General features: G+C 40.3%; 1 protein-coding gene across 2 annotated transcripts in view; it reads left to right on the top strand.

Annotated features, from left to right (window-relative positions):
* Positions 1-543: 543 nt before the first annotated feature.
* Positions 544-20847, top strand: part of klhl32 (kelch-like family member 32) — a 28876-nt gene continuing 8572 nt past the window's right edge. Inside the window, exons 1-6 of one of the 2 annotated variants that reach the window (XM_061051222.1) lie at positions 544-737; positions 2169-2289; positions 4721-4898; positions 9703-9810; positions 14261-14359; positions 20111-20326. In XM_061051222.1, coding sequence (XP_060907205.1) covers positions 2267-2289; positions 4721-4898; positions 9703-9810; positions 14261-14359; positions 20111-20326 — 624 coding nt within the window. In that variant the 5' untranslated portion in view covers positions 544-737; positions 2169-2266. The remainder of the gene's footprint in view (positions 738-2168; positions 2290-4720; positions 4899-9702; positions 9811-14260; positions 14360-20110; positions 20327-20847) is intronic. The other variant, XM_061051223.1, reaches the window with a different exon arrangement.

Raw genomic sequence — 20847 nt, 5'->3', positions numbered from 1 at the left:
GACAAAAACAAGACAACTGGTAGAAATTGATGAATATATTGTGTTTAATAGACCTTCCACACTTTGAAACGTAGAATAGTGTCAACTACATACTAGCCTAAATATAGTGACGGGGAGTACTTAAATGCAGCATGAGACTATGGGGCAGATGCAGGGCAGATGAAGGGGATACTATCCCAGACCAAACGTTACATAAACTTCTTCATATTTTACATTGCGTGCAGGCTATTTTTTTTCCATGAAAAGATGAGCGGATACGTATGGAGTAATGTATCTAGCCTATCACTTTAAGGGAGACAAACCTATTTAAAAAATGCCTAGACAAAATGAAGAAACACAATTATATTCATACGTAAGTCATTGTATCAGTCTTAATCACGTAGCACGGTGTTAAATACCGGTTAGGCAGACTGGGTCTCTTCTGGACCCCTGGTGTTTCTACAGGCGTCTTTCACATACAATGCCGTTTCCCAATTATCCACATGGAGGCGTTGTATCCCCTCTATGTCAATATTCATGTGACCACGGTGGAGAGGCGGGGTTACAATGTAACAATTTAGGTGCTACTGTGTGACCAACAAAGTGTCCGTGAGCTCTGAGCGCATCTGTGTGCCGTAGCGCTCCTCTTGTCTCTCGTCGATGTAGACTGTTAGACACCCACCTCGGACATCAAATGACAATTGTAACGAAGGCGCCGCAAGTGGGGACGGGACCGACTCACAACACATTCATATGAGGTTCGTGAGGCTGTTACAAATTGAGAAAGGAGAGAGGTAAATGCGATAAATTCGTGCAAAACCGTAAATAGCTCTAAATTGAATTAGGAGTGGATTATGTGAGTGCGCACTGTGATGGATGCAACAGGATTATTCTGCTCGTACGGAGGAGGTGGCTCCGTCCTCATAGTTTATGGACCGAGGCGCTGGCCTGTTGCTAGGAGACCTTTTGACAGCCGGGAGCTTTTGGAAAGTGACAGTTAATGCACTAATGGTGACTGCTGATTCGGCAACCCAAGCCTTCCTCCTTCTCTCTTTAGTTTCTTGCGAGCTGTTTGAGGGTAAAAGATCTTTGTGTAAAAATATTCACAACGGTGTTTTTGTTTTTAGTCAGGAGATTATAGTGTTTTAAAGGGAACAATGGCCCACTTGATACGATTATGAACCTAAATATATCCTTTCAGATATGTTTGATATTTTCTGAGGCCAGAACGATGTCACAAGGAAATGTTGTTGCATTTTTGAAAATTCGCTAGCTTTAGGGACAACTTCATTAACATAGCCTACTATGTTCAGGATTCATTTGAAAACAAAGACAGCAACCATCATGATCAACAAATACCCTACCCTAGATTAGATCCGGATCTGCACGTCTGATTCGATTTAGGCTACAATTTCAGACCTAGATATCTACAGCCTACCTTAAACCAAATCATTCCAAAGCATAGATGAAGGGCATGTGTGACTCTGTTTTGGGGTTGGACTTTACAGAATAAGCTCTCTTCCTCCCTCATCCTTCAGCAGCAGTCGCCAGTGGCCATGCGTCTGAAGGTCACTGGAACAGATCAATAACTAGATCTCACTGGGACTTCACTCAAGAGCAGCTAGTGGTGCACTCAGTCCTGTCTACTCTTAAGGTGAACCACACATTTATGTAGACTTCCTTCTATGAGGTAGCCAAGAGCACCTGAGGCGACTTACTGTACATTCGAGTGTATAGTATTTGAATCAGAGAATACAAAGCAGCTTGAGTTTCACAGTGCATCCTTGCTGACCTCTATGTCCCTCTTGTTCAGCTGGGTATTATCTAGCAGGAGACTGAGGGATATCACATTCAGGTGTGTCGCACATTATGTCAAGGTTGTAGCTACACCAGAGGGACTTAGTGTAATTTGGACTCACAGCTTGTCTTGAGAATTGCTGAGCTTGTTGATTCCCTTCTTTGTAGTCTAGCTGCCTGTGGCTGTCACTCGCGCTGTGTTGTATATGAAAGGGCCTTGAGAGAACAAACATTGCCAGAGTCAAAAGCAGTGTTGCTGGGAGAAGGGAGAAGTCAGCATTAAGCTTGACGTGTGGTTGCATCCCTTCACACATCGCGCAGGAGGCTGTCACAGTGTGGCTTGGTCCAGGGGATGGACTGAGTAAAGCTGACATGCTGCTCTGTCCTATTAGGCTGATGTATGTTACCAGTGAGGAGACTACAATCCTCAGGAGCCACATAGCATCCCCGACCACCTCCTCTACCATCTCCTCTTCCTTTGTACAGGGGCATGCCTTCTGAACCCAGCCTCAGGTAAGTGGCAAGGTCCTTCAATATATACTTTACACATGCACGCTCTAGGCTCATGGCACAAACAGTTAAAAATCAGTAGTAGCTGCTGAGATATGTACTGAGTATTTCAGTAAATGTGGACAAAGAACCTTGTTTATATCAACTGAGAATACATTATCTTGTCTTATCAAGAGGAATGTCCTTGAAGATCAATGTGTTGCTGAATAATGGTGTTTCTAGTGTGCAGACTTCATTAGCTCTCTATTGTTATAAGTCTTTTGACTAATAACAATACCTTAGACAAAGGCAAAATCACTTAAATTAGGAAATCTTTATTATTGATGAAAAGGGAATCTCTAACCTTATTGGCTTATAATTAGTCAAAAATACTTTTAGGTAGGGAGTGGGACCAATGCTGCTGTAAGGTAATTAAAAACAGTCCTATTATGTCTTTGGTGGCTCTAAAACCCTTTGTTATGACTCAGATCAATAACTTGAGGTGGTATAGTCTTATAATTTGATTTTGGTGACCATCATTTCTTAAGTGCACAAACTAGATAAATTATCTCAAAAAGACCTTGGCATGGAGAGTCTGGAAAAAAATGTCATTGGTTGCTTTTGAAATCAAATGATCACATAGCCTGCACTGCTACAACTTAAAAAAAAACATTTAAAAATAAAAATAAACGACATATGTGGATCAACCAGTTTCTTATGTGCAATCTCTGCTATTTTCCTAAAATTGTGCATCACAGAGTCTGCAGCTTTAAACTGATGAAAGATAAGATATTAGCATTGTAATGTTTTTCTTTATTAGTAAGTGCATCAAAGGCTTCTGAAATCCTCAAATCACTAACTTTGTCAAATACTTGAAATGTGAAATTCTGTCATTTCCCTTCCCCCCTTGCTCTTCCCTCTGGAAGAGTCCAACAACCAAAAAACAGCCTGACTCATCTTTCTTATAGCACCTCTGGCCAGCAGCACACACGCACCCACCTACACACACACACACACATTCCCTCTGTTTTACACCCCGTCACCATGAAGGTGACAGAGCAAACCTCCTGGCAGACAGCAGCATTTAGACTGACTGTCAGGACTTAAGTGGACAGAGATGGATTTGGATGGACAGGGTGGCAGGCTGCTGATGGATGGGTACACACACAGAGGGACTATAAGGAGGGGCTTAGAAATGGGGTATATTTGGTGCTACAAGGATACACAGCACATAGTGAGTCAGCCACTCAGACCATCAGTCAGACATGTTCTGTAGTCATGTATTTGTCTCACCATAATAAACAGACGTATGTTCTTTGTAAGCTTTTTAGGAATGAATACTTGTGTCATAAATTCATTGTCATCTTGACTAAAAAAGGAAATCTCTTTGTTTTGTTTTTTTTTTGGGGGGGGGGGGCCTTTAATCCCTTTATTAGGGATACAGTGTTAGAAATCAGGGAGAGAAAGCTTGGGGAATGACATGGGGAAAAGAAGCCACAGGTTGTATTTGAACATGCGCTGCCCGCCTCGAGGACTCCAGCCTCAGCACATGGGGAATGCAAACTAACCACTAGGCCACAGGTGCCCTGATTAAATGACTTATAACTTGCAATGACTTGTCTACTTACAGGAGCAAAAATTGAACGCTCTACTATGCTCCGCTTTCAACCAGCAGATGCATGTGAACATTCTGTCTTTGACTAATGCTAATGTAGGCTCTGAACAGATGTAATGTTTACGATGTTGATCATCTTAGATTCTCCTGTTGGCAGGCTAATGTTTGCTAATTAGCACCAAACTTAAGTCAAAGTTATGAAACTAATCAGATTAGCATTTATTCTATCAGTGCCTTCAGGGGCGGCTGTGGCTCAGTTGGTAGAGTCGGTCATCTCTCAACTGGAAGGTCGGGGTTTGATCCTCTTGTAAAAATCTGAGGTCTACTGTGACTTTGCTGCTGAAATGGCAAAAAATAATGAAGATTAACTTTCCAAATGTAGAGTGATTGGTAAAAGGTCTACCAGCCTCTGGGGAGATGTCTAAACCCAAGAAATATTTAAGGATTAAACGATCAGCAGGCTTTAAGTTTCAGTGGCGGGCATTATCAACATATAAAACTGATAAAGTATGTGCCAAATATTTCACCTTAACATTGCCGTGAACATACAAGCCTTGAAAATAGCTCTGTGATTCATTGTATCAAGAAATGATTGAGAAGGAAACCGAGGACACTCCAAACATATGACCTTGCACACCCACATCTGTATGTCGCTGCTGCAAGTGTGGCTAAACATAGAGTGGATTTTATTTATGATGCATAGTCAGAGAGGTCTCACTGAATCATTATAAAACTTATTTGTCAAAGTTGTTGCTAGACTGTTATAGGAAAAGAGGGATTTGAATTTGAAAGAGTCAAACAACATAACCTCTGTGTATGTTTTGTGTGTGTGTGTTGCAGTAGGGAGATGCTGACAGGACAGAGGCTCTGTCAGTCAAAGTCCCACCAGGACTCGGTCCTCTCTGCCCTCAATCAGCAGAGGAAGGATGGTTTACTGTGTGACGTCACCCTGGTCGCTGGTGAGCAGAAGTTTCATGCCCACAAAGCCGTCCTGGCAGCATGCAGTGATTACTTTAGGGTGAGTCCTGGACCATATTACATGCACAAATATAGTACTATTTTTTTTAATGACAAATTTGTATCAGAACAGAGATAAGTTGTAGTTTTGTAAATGTACATTCCTTTGCTTTGTATGTTATAATTAATATTTATAATTGCACACATATCACCCTAATTTTCTAGGCTATAAAAAGAAGGTGTTAGTCATACAGTAAAGCCCACTAATGATGTGACAGTAATCGGTAACATGAACATCTGCAGGAATACTTGATTGTTGTCACTGCCACAAAACCTGTTTACCCTTTTTTCTCCGTTAGCATATTCAGCCTTCACTCAGTGATCGAAATAGTTTTTTTCCAGGGACTGCCATCCTGCTAAGTCCGTAAGAAACTCAATTTTAAAAACAAGAGAGATGCTTTATTTGTAGTCTTGTTTACATATGTTAAAATTCAGAAGCACTGACAGCTCTTAGGCCTCGATTCAAACGGCTACAGTAGATCATCCTTCACCATCCCACTAGTGCCCTCCAGCCCTTGTTTTTTGCGCGGTCTCTTGCAGAGGCTTCAGTCAGATTCTGGCTAAGCCACAGATGTATCCTTAAATACACTGTATGGCAGCCAGACAGGAGATGGCCGCACATGGAAAAGGGCACCGATGAGATTCGAATTACGGACACTGAACAGATTAGGAAATAGAAATTAATCCCTCTTGAAAATGAGAGGCAGATTAAATATGTCCAAGTTGCTCAGGGATTATGCCTCCTGTGTGTAAATGTCTGTGTGTATGTATATGTGTACGTGAATGTTATTTTTGCTTTTTCTGCAGAGAGTTGAGGGTGGGCGAGTCACACTCCTCTCCTCTTTTTTTGTACATCCTCTTCATTTTTTGTTCTCCTATTGTTCGTCGCCTCCATTTTTAAATGTTGCTCTTTGAAGTCCCAGCTGAGACAAGCAACACTGTTTTCCAGCACTCAGATTATTAGATCAGCCTGCTACAGTAAGCAAGAAAACTCACTCTGCTCCTGTGTTCCTCCGTAGGGGCTTAACAACATTATCTCCAGTTTGTCATCTGACTCCACTGCTGGCTTTCATTTAGTCAATTTACTGAGAAGATGAAGGCTCCTTGTGTTGTGAATAGAAACTGTGTTCTCTCTCTCTCTCTCTCTCTCTCTCTCTCTCTCTCTTTATTTCACACCCTGACACACACGAAGCAGTGATTATAACACATTATCTCACCCAGCAGACATGAGTGATTGTAATGAAATACCTGACCAAGCGTGAGTTGTTTACCTGAAACTTGTCCTTAATGTGTCACCCGCCTCTTCCAATGTCGTCACATTGCTGAGACGTCTGGACAGTTCTTCTGGGAGACAGGGCCAGTACAGTAACACCAGCGACAACACCACCCTCACTAAATCAACCTTACACACAGACAAACACACAAAACCCATCCTAGTCTTCTTTGTCGTGCAGGGAAATATTGTCTGCGAGCCTGTCTGCTTCATGTAAAACCTGTGCAAGAGAGAAGCGCTTTAACCTCTTCATAGAGAAGGTTTTTTTATTTAATGAACTGCATTTTAATGATATGACTGGAAATTGATCATCTTCTATTCATTTCAATACACCTCAGTAATAATGTTATCTGTTGTTAGTTAATCCACAAGGTGTTTTCTTTTACCACAGAATTTCAAATTGAGAGACATTCAGGATTACATTCAGTTCCTCATCCCAAATTCTAATTATGTGTATTTTCCTTTGACATATTTCAATATAAGCTCAAGTCCATTTACCATTTTAAACTGCAGACTTTTCTCACCCTCTGTTCTGAAACTGATGACTAAATTGGACGCTTTACATGTTTTACTAATTAACATAGGCCCTCCAATGCCCATATAAGGGCATGAGTTTGCAAGGTTGTGTGCACACAGAACCCACACATGTACAAAAGATAAAGAAATGCCACAATTAAAATCTATAAACGGTTGAACATTGGATTCCAGTATCAGAAAAACTTTTATTGTTCTGAAATGAAGTATGTGCTGATAGAGGTGAAACATAAACAGGCTCATTTATTATTAAAGAATTTGCAGCATCAGTAGTGAATATTAAATATAAATCACAAACGGATACATAAGAAGATGTCCCTTGTTCAGAGAGCGCTGTCATCAGACAACAGCAGTTGAAGTGAAATCTCAAATCTAACTATGCTACTTTTGTTTTCTCAGAATTAGTCAGATTTGAAGGTAGATTTATTCTGAAAGCTGCTGCTGTAAAATGATCGAACATGTGACACATTTTTTTAATTCAAATACCCATGTGTTAAATGTAGGTTGTGAATGAGTGCAAACTTTTCCATTGAAGTTAAGACCAAACATTGCGTGATTGAAATAAAAAGTTGACTACATTTAAACTATGTATTTATATTTATTTATTGTTTTGATAACATAAAGGTGTGGAATTTAGAAAAACACAATAACTTATAATTTGCACAGGCACATTAGCACTAAAATAAATATGCACCTGAGTGCTCGTCAAAGAACAAAGCCAAATAACAAAACACGGAATCTCATTGAAAACTTTTTAAGAGGATTTTAAGAAAACTATCATCCGCTTGTTGAATGAGTCTCAGTAATCATGTCTTCTATCAGCATATCTAAAAGTGAAGTCACTGCATAAATATCCAAAACTATACGAACAGATGTGTTGGGCACACATCAAGGTTCAACTTAATTTAATGACAATGTTTAACAACAATGAAAATGTGAAAACATTAAAGAGCACAATCAAAAGCTCAATCATACCACTCACAGTCATACATGAAAATATAAATGCAATCATTATGATCAACAATCATGAATCTGTTTTTCTTGGCAGGTTGACTTTATTTAAAATTAGAACACAATTCTAAAGCTAACTTTATATCTAAATTGACTTAAAATTCCATGTTAGCTGTTTTGGAGTATATAGGTTAATGTCATGCTAGTTTAAATATTTTATCACCAAAAACAAAGCTGCATATAATCAGTGCAGCAGGTTATGTCTCTCACACTCTAGTTGAGGTATTGCTAAAGAAAAGGTCTGTGTATCACCCGAAACCGTTTTTTGCTGTGGATTCTTAATAGAGAGTAAATACCAGCACCAGCTTACGGCTTTCAAAAATAGCAGCCATGGGCACTGAAATAATTATTTGATATTGCATTTCTTCAACACAACTGCCCATAAGTTTAGCCACAAACCTCTAGAGGAAATTAGTATAGCATTCAAACACAGAAACAGCCTAACTGAATATTGCTATTTTAGCCTGGGTGTACACATACAGTCTGTTTGCAGCTCAGGTGTACTGCAGAGCTATACACCCCCACTGCAGCATCATGTGAAAGGACCACAGTGAGTGTGGCTCTGTGGCTTAATTTATCTCTTCACTGGATCTATATTCCAAGTCAGAGGTGCCATCCATCATCACAAGCTCTCCCTCAACACCTCCACCAAGGTCAGGAGTATTCAAGCTGGAGGCGAATAGCACTGCTAACACTCTCAGAGCAAACACACACTAACATGGAAGGACATGCATAGTGTCAGTATTTTTTGTATCACATGGACTCACCTTTTAATGTTATCTGCTGTGTCTCTGATCAACTCTCTGTGTTTCGGACTCTTGCACACACCAACTACAATCACACACCAGGTTTAGCCACAGGCCTTCCTGTGTTCAGTGGACCAGTGGATTTTTAATTAGCCCATTGGTGAGTCAACAAGGCTGTGCTCTGAGGAGAGATGTACATGCCTCAGTTAAAAATCAGTGTGGCCTCAAGTCGACCCTGCCTCAAACATCGCCCTCACTATGTAGAGGGGCCAGGGGCATTTCTAGCCTGAGTAAAGTTCAGAGATGCTATGAATCAGGAAGAACGGGATGAGTTCTGAGAGGAATTAATGTCGTTTTCATGACAGAAAGAGATGCTACACTACGCTAACTGGCTAGCCTGAGGGGTTTTGATGCTTATTATGTTGTTACATACCAGCGTCTGAGGAGAGATAGTGTGGAGGGAAACTGTGATTAAAATGATATGAGGGGTTGCCAGTTTGCAAGATCACTATGTTCCCAAAGAAAATCCTAGTTTCTTTATGTCTCATTACATATAGGAAAAACATTATTTACCATCACCTAAAAAATCTCTATAATGGACATGTTTGACCCGTCACCCTCCTATCTATCTTCCACCCCACACTGCGACGCTCTGCTTGACGGCCCTGATCAATGACTCTGTCAAACCCTCATGGTGTGACACCAGTCAATAGCTCTGATTAGCAGGCAGCAAGCTGGACTCATGCACAGCAGGGCCAGACTGCAGACGTTGCATCCTTTGATTTCACATGAGTATGGTTTGTTGCACATGTGTGTTTTTGTATGTGTATGTGAGCATGATTGAAGAAAAGAAAGACAGAAAGACAGAGTATCTGTATCAGAAAGTACTGAATGTACTGTTTGTTCATGCTTACCTCTGGGACAAGGCAGGTAAATCAATACAGAAAGCCTGAGGATGTTGCGACTGGCAGGTTTTGATTGAGAATGATGCTGTTTTTTTGTACACATCCAAAACCTTTTTCTCAGGCATTTTATCCTGTAACAACAATATGGTCAGCATACAACATTATGCTGAAGGGGTACAACATAAAAGCACCATCAGTAATCTTGATCATTGGCTATTATTTTACAATTGCCCATTTTTGATCAAGCAGAGATTAGAGACACAGAGATTGTCACATAAATGTCCATGCCATGGTGTTCCCTTTGCTAACGTCCATGTTTCTGCTATGTGTCATCAGGCTATGTTTAGCTTGTGCATGGTGGAGAGTGAGGCAGACGAAGTGACTCTACAAGGAGTGACTAGCGTTGGACTGAAGCACGCGTTGGACTTCGCCTACACTGGACAGGTGAGTCCGAGCAATGGCCACCAATGCTCAGTAGAGACAGAAAAGAGCATCACCTACAAATACCTACATTTCAGCTTAAAAAAATCAGAAGAAAATACATCCCTGTACTTCCTGTTTTGTTTGGTGAAAACACAGGGAGCTAAAACGTCTAAAAAATGGTTGCAGAGGAAATAAAATCATTAAACATTACTCAATACTATACTCAAAAGTTAACCTTGAGGAAAAAAAAGTATTGTCAGGAAATATTTGCACTAGGCTACTACTGGCAAACCCATCCTGATTTAATCAACCATCCTTGATCCTCAATCTTTTCCCAAGCAAACAAAGATAGCCGTGTTGCTACTAAATCAGCTCTTATATCTACATTGGATTTTCTTAGGCAAACCTATAGGGGCTGGTCAGACTAACTTGAAAGACAGTTTCAGTTGAATGTATCTAGCATGGTTTTCTAGCATCTTTTTCTGCACCTCTATTATGGAAGGAGAACATAGAATGGTTGAAAAATGCAAATGTTGGGTCCAGGCAGGTCAGATATATCAGGTGTAATTGGTGTTTGCTTGAGTTTGACACACACACACACACACACACACACACACACACACACACACACACACACACACACACACACACACACACACACACACAAGGCTAAGCACCTTCAGTACATACTCTACACATCCCTCTTCAGGAAGCTCACATTACTTGGCTTACATCATTCTCTGAGACTAATACTACCTATACTGGACCCCTACTTGTTAGGCAGCGGAGGGCTCTGTAATCAATAATGGAGACATATTATCACCCTCATTCAAATAGTATAGCTAGGAACTTTGTGAACTTTGATGAGTCATATTGATGTATTCATTTTTTTAAGCAGAATGATCTTGCTGGTAAAAGATAAGCCTATTCAAAACCCTAAGTTGTTGGACATTTTCATTTAAAATAATGCATATTAAGCTAAACTGACCAATTCCTTTATGTCAAAATTCTGTCCGCAACAGATTAGGTCAGCTGATCCTGAGTCTATACTTGTAGAGTAGCATTTGAATCACTCTTAAATTCTGTCGAAAATATGTCTCAAGTTGCAATAAAACGGTATCTCATGAAGTATAAGTACTTTAGAAGTGTACACACCAAAAATATTTACATCTGACCATGGCCAAATATGTAAAAAGATAAAGCAAAACGGGGCATTTGCAGATTACCACTTTAATCTCAACAGCAGAAGCTTTACTGCAGCAGGCATTTAGACCCAAATGTGCAGGTTCTGTGTCAGATTTGAGCATAAACTTGTCACTCCTGTGTTTCCTCTGGCAACCCTGCTGAGTATTATTATATGATCTACTAAACAGAAAGCAGGAGTAAACAGCCCAGTAATACATTTTATAGTAAAGTAGTGTGTCCTTTTCTTCTCTCCCCATCAACATGGAATAATTGTGGGATCTTTTCAATAACCCTCCTTGACCTTGTGAGTGCCAGCGTTGCTCGCTCTAATAAGCAGCTGGGAGGCCAGGAACTTTGTAATTACTCCTAATTTTATTTCTGCTGTGGAAATTAGAAAATAGTGAGTTGGTTAGGCAGCGTAAGTAGGTCAACAGCAGGCCTGCAAGCGGCTCTGCTTTGGTTGGCTCTGTTCCTATCTGCTCAGAGGAGATGATAGCAGATGAGATGAAGGCAATATGCTGATCCCCACACCGTAAATAATGACCTACTAAAAATCCTTCAGCCACATGTCATAGGCCAGCAGTGTGAGTGATTAGACATGCAGCCAAAAGATGCTGTCAGGCTTCAAGTCAGCCGCTTACTTTGGGTGCCTTTGGGCCTAAGTTTGCACGGAGAGCCTGCATGGGTCAGATTCTGTTTAGACTGTTTTTTTCCCCGTCTCCTACAGTTAAAGGCTTGCAAGCAACTACTACAATAAATGTGGGTTTATACAATAGCTCACCATACTCCCACGCTCAACCAGCCACAGTGTTATAAAACTGACTCCTGCTGTGTGAGGTTTAAGTGCTCTAACTGTAGTGGGCCTCTGTGTGGAGAGGAGAGCAGGATATGAAGAATGTTCACTTACACTTATTGCGGTTATCATTTGGCCTTGCCTTTATTGCAGCTGCTGCTTCCTGCCAGGCCACTGATTGAGTTAAAGAAGAAAAATCATTTGAATTTTTGTGATCACTTTGTCTCTTTATTCATCTAAAAGAAGTAGCATTAAGATATAGATGATATATGCATACAATGTATACAGAGGCATCACATCTTCATCAAAACTTTAGATAAGATAATCGTATATCTTATTTAAATTGCCATTGAGCTCTGATTGCGCACAGATCCTGACAAAGGAACCAAAGAACCTGATTACCTTTTTCCAATCTTAATACAGTAAGCTTATGCAAGCCCACAGATTATGCTGGTGGTTAACCATGCCTAGCAGGAAACCTCACTGTTATAAATGGAAATGTGCAGATGAAGCTGATTTCAGAAAGGAGAAAATACAAATCGGCAAAGTGTGAGGGGATTTTTTTTTTAATGGCTTTAGTCTCAGGGAAAATATTCTAATATACACCACTTGCCTGATGACTACCAATGAACTGTTTACACGATTGCTACAGCAGTCAAATAATTTGTGTATTAATATGCAGCAGGGCGTGTGATTAGGCACAAACGCTGACTAACATGTTTTCACATCAGTCACAAACAAACACAGAATGAAAGTCGTGCATTTCCGATCAGATTTGTTCTAATTATAGGAAACAGAAGAAGTATCTTTCTTGCTCTTAAAAACCACAAACAAAATGTATGTAACAAAAAATTATACTCATGAGGGCTGCTCAACAATATCCGGCCCACAACTGTGGTGTGAGGCGAGGGACACTAATGATGAAGTCATTATCTCTCACTTTACTACTGATGCACTCACACCTCTTTGGCTATGTAGGACACTGCCACTGAATGGATTATCAAAGCTTTGCTCCTACTCTTGAAAAGAGTCAAATGAGAGGTGACATGGGGGAATGTTTAGAGACTATTACTCCAATGATAAATGGAATATTCAACTCCATGTGGTTCTATTAGTGAGCTGAGAATAGACACCGAAGGGGGCAGCACCCTCCATAAAGCTGATAATACCTGGCTCTGCTTCTGGGAGCCTGGCAGTAAGAATTGGCTGTGTGACAGAGATTTATGCTGTTCAAATATATGCAGGTATAAGTGAGAAAACAGAGATTTTCACATGATGTCCATTCATCTCATCAGGAAGCATTTTGGTAGTTGCCTGAATTTGTTGTCTACTGGGAGGATGATATGAATGATGTAAGCACATTTATAGGGCACCAATCTCAGAAGAGGTAAGGTTCACTGTAAGAGTAGTAAGAGTACGAGCACTTACATATGGGTATTCATTGATACCGATTGTTTTTTCAGATGTTCCTCACTTTCTACCTGTAACTAAAGAAATAGAACAATGATGCAACTGCATCTGTTGCTGACATTTTAACTGCTGTGTTTCTCTAAACAAACATGCCATTGCTCTGATACATTTCCCTTTTTATGTAGCCTGAAACATGTTCAGTGGATTTCAGTACCAGAGTACTCAAAATGATATGTTAGTGCATTAATGGAGCTATTTATTTACTGCTCCTTTTTTACAATGTAGCAGTGCAGAGTTTGCAGTCTGCTCTTCTTTTGTCATCCTTGTTTATGTAAAAATATCTACAAACTGCCACATAGCTCCTACTCCGCCTACCTGCTCAACTAATGAGAGGCTAACATCACGCTGTGAAGTGGTAGCAGGTGCTGTGGTATCTGTAGGAGTACTCTAGCACAAGTGATCAGCCTGATACTCAATACTGCTATCAGTGTTAGTGCACCCCTAGTCTGAGGAGCTAATAGCCTCTGGATGGAGGGCTACCTTTCACTACCAGTATGGCAAGCGCTTAGTGAGTCATCACTTCCTTATCTGTGTGTTGTAATTGTTTACAGTCTGACAAAAAGCTAGTATTTGGAGTTGGATTTAAGACCCAGGCTTAAATCTAGGAGGGTATGTTAGCTTCACTTGCAACCAGGGTTCAGTTTATAGATATTAATTAAAGTTCAGTTTTGGTTAGATGATGGCTGATGGGTTCCTGGATGGAATTTCATTTAGGTTCTTTTACTGTCCAAATGAAAGTTGTTTTTTTCTGGATTCAGCCACCAACAGCAGATATTACTACGTTATACTTGAAAAGCAAAATCTAGTGAAGTGCCTGAAGTTTTTGCATTTTTATGCAGGATATGTAAATACGGATTAGTAGGGCACCAATGGAATGAATAATTTAACCAATTCCCATACTCCTCTGAATTCATTTAACAACACTAAATTTACAATTGCATTTTTTAAAGCCTACACTGTAGTACTTTAAATGTACAGAAGTAGAACAGAAACCCACTGACCTTGTTTGTCTCCTCTGGACAGATCCTGCTAGAGCCAGCAGTGATCCAGGACGTCCTGTCTGCAGGAAGCCACCTTCAGCTGCTGGAGCTCCTCAGCCTCTGCTCCCACTACCTTATCCAGGTACACATCCACAAACATATATACACACTCCTCTTGAGTCACAATATGACATGGAAACCCTGTAGTATCATGGAGTTCACTGATAAACAGTTTGGTGATTTGATAATGTTTGCATCTTAGTTCTCTTAAAAGCTGTCTCCTCCCTCCTCGGTCAAATCAGAAGTGGTTCCAGAGCTGCCACATTAAGGAGCGTCACAAAGCTTTTCCAACTGAAAAAAGGAGGGAGATCTGTGTGGTGGTGAGCGAGGATAGACAAGAGACAGACTGTCTTACTGACAGACACCCAGACATCGAATATCACTCACTGATTGGACGCTGCTGCGGATCAGACTTCAGTGAAACTTATCAACATCAAGTAACGGAGAAAACACAGACCTTAAAACAGACACTGAACAGTCATTTGAACAGACTGTAAACATCCATCAGTTTAAAGAGTCAATATGTGATGAGCTGGGATAAAAAAAGCTTTGGACATGAGGATTAAAATCAGATTGTTGGCCTATCACTCCACACTTTTATCCTTAATTTGCTTCGTTTTCTGATTAACCATCAAACAAAAAGTCTGTTCATTTTAGGTCTTAAAATCAAAAGATCACAAACAACTCCTTCATGATCATAACAGAAATATTTTCCTTTCATGTTCAGTCAGACTATTTGCCCTTTTTATTGTATTTTTACAAGATAAAATAATCCTTTGTCAATCCCTAGATGGGATATTCAAGAGTTGAATAAAGAAGAAGAAGAGAAGAAGAGCATGCATATGAGTCAAAATGAAATAAATATAGATAGGAATAAAATATATTGACATTATGATAAGAATGAAGGTCTGAAAGAGTGGGAGTCTGTCTGTCAGTAAGAAACAGGTTTTACATTCATCCCCCTGTTCATAAAGGTTCATATAAGACTGATCTCTGATAAGTGTTATTACTGTTTTCTCTTCACTTTTGAGCCTAATAATTCATTTTCAGTGTTCCTGAGACATCATACAGAGTTCTCTATCAGATTATCAGTAAAATCAAGTATAAATGATGACTAAACAATTCAATATCAAAGCTGTTCGAGTCCACTGACAGCTGAGCGGTGATGTCATCATCACAAACAGACGTCACTTTGTGTAAAGCTTCAGTGGCAGGGCGTCACATGTCTCTTAAAACAAATGTACTGGTTCCATTTCTGCTTCACTTTGTTTCCTTGCGTCTCTCAATGCATCTCTGATGGCAGGTAAAAATATGCAAGTAGACGAGGCAACTGAGAGATGCATGGAGTGGAAGATTTTACACTGTGACTCGTTTCACATTTATTGCATTGTATCCCAATAGTATTCTTAATTGCACTAGAAAGCAATATGTATTCCCTTTTAGAAAAACATGAGAGTAGCATGAACCAGGGTATCTACAGTGTATAAACATGGTAGATGTATTGATACAGGACGGTTCTTCTTAGACCAAAAAGGTGACATGGCATGTTCATCTCTTCACCAGCAACATTGAAAATGAACCAGCTGTATCACCATGACAACAATTATCTTATTACTGTGTTCTTCATAGTTACCTGAAACAAACATAAACTGGAAAGAACTGGAAACTCCAAATCCCAAGTCATGACAGCCAAAGTGCTCTGAAATGAGTATTGAAATTGCTGTGTCAAAAACATTGGCGCAAACATTGTGTCAAGACACAAATGGCACGTGTGCTTATAGCTGTGACAGTGACCTCCATACAGTTGAATCATTTTGGAAATACACAATTTTCTTTATATCTGTATTCTAAGCTGCGTCCTAAAATTGGTGTTGGAAAAATGGAGCAACAGATGAATCAATATGAGCTTAATAAATGTGTCTAATCCATACATTCTGCTCAGCTAAACTAACAATCCCCTCTTCTTGCTTAAAGTATCATTACTCACGCTCTTGTCAACAAAGTCTTTTTGGGCTTTTAATGCCTTTATTTAGAGATAGGACAGTGGATAAAGTCATGAATCAGGGCGAGGGAGAGTGGGGAATGACATGCAGGGAAGGAGCCACAGGTTGGATACCAACCCTGCTGACACGTACCACTACACCAACCACTACACTAATGGTGCCCCATCACTTCAATGTTTGATGTGAAATAATATGTATGGACCAACACAAATATAATTGCACTTATTAATGTTTAACACCAATACACCACAACCCGCGGTAATGATTTGGTGGGGCAGTAGCTCGGTCTGTAAGGACTTGGTTTGGGAACCGAAGGGTCGCCGGTGTAAGTCCCCGCATGGTTCAAAATACGTTAGTCGGTCTGGTCACTGGAGAGATGCCAGGTCACTTCCCGAATACTGCTGAGGTGCCCTTGAGCTCACGGACACATAAATGTATGTTTGTCATCCAGGTTGCCTGAGGTCCTGATCTTGTGAAGGCTGCCCTTCTGCTTGTTTGATGTTTTTAATCCCAGAGAGCATGACAATTTTTACAATAGAGAAAAATACAAGCATTACAATATTTTGTTGTACGTGATGTTGGGGTTGTATCAAGTCAACTTTGGTTATATTCTTTAATAATTATTTCTAATTATTAATAATATAAATAAAATATCATCAAACTATGTTTAATCTCGTTTTGGGGCACCACCCTGTACTCAGGGAAATATAATCAAAATATCACTCAAATCAGTCTCAAATTAGTTATTTAATATTATTAATAATTAATAACTATATTTAATAAATTGAAGGCGTGAAATCTGTACACAAAGCCTTCGCACCCAGCTTATATCACAATGTAAATACACCAGTAATCACAAACAACTGCTCTCTTAAATTATAACAGAATTTATTTAAACAAAGCAACATCAATAAAAATCAATGAACTTAATCAAACAAATAACTATCATAAACTAATCTAATCTAAGCAACAAACATTATCAAGCAAGGCTTGTGGATGAGGTGTGAATGTGTGTGTGTGTGTGTGTGTGTGAGAGAGAGAGAGAGAGAGAGGGGGAAAGAAGAAAAGGGGGAGATTGCTTCGTCCCACGTGGTCGCCCTTCCGATGGCGCAAGACCTAATGTGGCCTTAATGTCTAAAAGACCGAGTTCGGCCCTACACGATCTGTGTCTCTGAGGCGTTTGGATGGCCTCGAGTGTATAGATTTCTGTGTGTGTATGTGTTAGTCAAAGGGGAAGAAAAGAGGATAGAAGAGGAGTGTAGAGGAGGAGAGAAATGCGTGCCTGAAGAGGCCGGATCACAGTCCGAATCCCGCGCCACAACTCGGAGTAATTCCCTTCATTCACAGAAACAAACCAATGGCCGAATTCAAGTTAATACAGCTTACACTGGTCTTTCTGATCAGAAGAATAATACCCGGTTATAACGCTGTTACGCTAAACACATATAGGACGCAGCGGTCCGAAACAACAACAAGAGTTTTAAACAGGTAAAACTCAGGACACGACGGTCCAACAAAGATAAAAATGACAGTTTCTGCTTCAATCAAACAATTGTTAAAAACACTCTCTAAAGATAATTCTGCCCAGACCTAATTAAGCCTCACTTGTGAATCGCTTTGCCTGCGATCGGTGAAGGAAAAACAGATCTTCTGTCCGTCCTGGTGTAGAGGCGTCTGATGGCGGCGAGGGTCCCTTACGGCAAGAGCGGCTTCGTTGGTTCTCCGTCGAGGGGAAAGATGTCCGTTGATGTCCTTTCGTTGCAGGACGGAATAAGACCGTTATCTTTCTGATAATCTGTTATAGTCTGACGCTCTCCGAGAAACTGAGATGCGTTCACTGGACAATCCGAGTTCGGGATTTAGAACACTGCCAGCCGCGGATTACCTGCGCGCCAAAACTTAAAACAAAGGAAGATTGTTGCAGGAAACAGAAGATGAGCTTGGGTCTCCGAACACTTCAAGTCAGCGCGTGGAAAGAGAGTGAACGAGGGGAGTCTCAGAGTTTTGTCACCTGGCCGCCTTCCTGTGGGGTCTCCCTCAGGTTCCGGTCCCCCCTTTACGTCACATGTAGGTGTGAAGTACCGCAGGGAATTCTGGGATAAAGAGTCCTTTTAGGCCTCTTTGTGATCTCAGTAAATAACTCAAAGGCCCAAGTCCATGGTTTGACTGTCCTAAGCCTGCGTGGCCCAACAGTGACAATAAACATATCTTATGATGGATCTGTTGGGACGGAGACAAAGTCAACCTTCTGTCCTCTGGATATGCTGCCAAAAGCTGCTGTAGATAAAGAAAAAACTGGTTCAGGTTGTTGATACAGAACTTATATGTCTCCCTGAAATTCATGCATTTATGTTGTTTTCAGAATAAAATACCTCTGCATACAAATTCATTTAAATTCAAATCCAATTGAACCTTATTTGTATGAATTTCACAGCAACATTGCAGAAGAATCAAATCGCATTAACATTCTTTCTCTATGTGCGTTTGCAAGTTAGCAAAGCTTTTGTGTATTTCTCTTATATTGTTTCTAATGTATGTACAATTTAAAGGGAACTATGTATGCAGGAAACAAATCGCTCTAAGAACTATAATAGTTTTAGTGATAGTTATTGGTATCACCAATTAGTTGTTATAGGATTTCCCTCTCAAAGCTTATTATATATTAGCATAGACACTTGATTTTTATACTTCATTCTGCACTGCAGCTGATCTTAACAGTTCACATTAGAAGAAACATTGCTCAAATCTGCCATCTGGTGGTTGCAAAAAGCCTGGTTTTATTGATTTGTAGGATCCAGCCCACACTGTCCTATAAACAACACAGCAAACTCCTAAAAAAGAATTGAGTCTTCTGTTTGATTATCTCTTTACCTGCAAACATCTTTGCACCCAGAGCACATCAGCTGACTGTTTGATCTGGTTTGTGGTTGGCATGCCCAGTGGATGTTAATGCCAGATCAACAACACCACCACTGCACCAATTGATTGTGAATCAGATACTCCACCCTCATATGATGGATACTGATGTGCAGAATTAAGTTAATTGAGTATTGACTAAAAGATCAATACTGCTCTCACTGTGTCCTTTATTTGTAATGATTGTAATAATGATGCTCTGACTGGTACTTATATATGAAAGCTACTGTTGTTAATTTTCAGGTTTTTCATTTAGACATTTCATCTCATTTGTTTTGAATCATAATCAAGATATTTCAAATTAAATACATGCTACATACATATTGCACAATAGTAGTAGAGCAAACAAAAATCAACAACCTACTTTCAGTGCAAAGAAAAACAATAAACAAAACCCAGAGAGGTTTATTCATGAGAGTACTCATCATACCAGGGTAGTAAATGCTGATACATGTGTGTTGTTTGTGTTGAAGGGCAGCCAGAAGATGGCAGTCTTATTCCACTAGTCAGGATTCACTTCCCTTTATATATTCTTTTGCTCCTCCTGTCTCTACATTAAGCTTCTCTAAATGTTGTCATTTAGCAGAGACCTGAAGACATCCTGCAGATTTAGTAAGAATTCCTTACATGTGAGGATTGAAAGTGTATCAGTGTTTTGTGGATGAGTGCGTATAAAAAAAATAATCCATATAAATAAAAAGTAAAAAAGACTAAAACAAACATCAATCTGTAAAAGTAATGTATTCTTTAAAATATTGGCTAGAATAAGAAAGAATAATCTTATTAGAGCCAATCTTTTATAAGTTAGCCTTTGCTTAATTGTACCACCTAACAAAATCATAATATTGAAGGGACATTTGAAAGCACAAAGACCCCACTGATGGTCACTTTGTGTGTCTGTACCCCCCCTGCAGGAGCTGAGCAGTGTAAACTACCTGGAGCTGTACCGTGTGGCTGACCTGTTCCACCTCCCCGCCTTAGAGGAGGCTGTGGTGGGCTTCCTGGTGGAGCATCTGTCTGAGCTGAGCCGGAGCCGGCAGGACGAGGCCCTGCAGCTTCCCTACCGCCTCCTCAGGGAGGTGCTGAAGAGCGACCGCCTCACCTCCCTGAGCGAGGAGGAGATATGGAAGGTGTGTGATCACAGGAAGTGTGTGTGATTATGAGTCGAGTCAGTGGATGCAGTATGAAGCTGTAAGTGCATTGTAGTGCTTTATATTTGAAGAGCAGTATAATGAGTAACAATCAGCTCATACAAACTGACTTCTTGTATCTTGGCACCAAATTGCTCTGTAGATAAATCTCACACACAGACACTGTACACAAACAAAACCAAACAAATGACATGTTGCCAGCTCCATCCTGCACTGTTTCTATGAATTAACAGGTGTTGTGTCTAACTGTTCACATATGTGATGGACAGATTCGATGTGTTTCAGTCCATCTCTCCATGTGAGCATATGCGTGTGTGTCTGTCGTGAACTGTCAGGCTTTTGGAGTGAATCTGCAGTGCGTGGAGGGGACTTACTGTTTTGACTGTTCATTTGCACCAATCAGCCCCCCCTCTCCAACCTTCCCCCACCATCTCTCTCCCTCTCTGTCTTTCTCCCCTTCTCGTCACTGATTAGGCCCACCGCGGCTCCATCAGGGCCCC

Source organism: Labrus mixtus, chromosome 11 (genome assembly GCF_963584025.1).
Source record: "Labrus mixtus chromosome 11, fLabMix1.1, whole genome shotgun sequence".
NCBI lineage: Eukaryota > Metazoa > Chordata > Actinopteri > Labriformes > Labridae > Labrus > Labrus mixtus.
The sequence above is the reverse complement of the archived record's forward strand: the minus strand, read 5'-3'. Positions and strand labels throughout refer to the sequence as shown.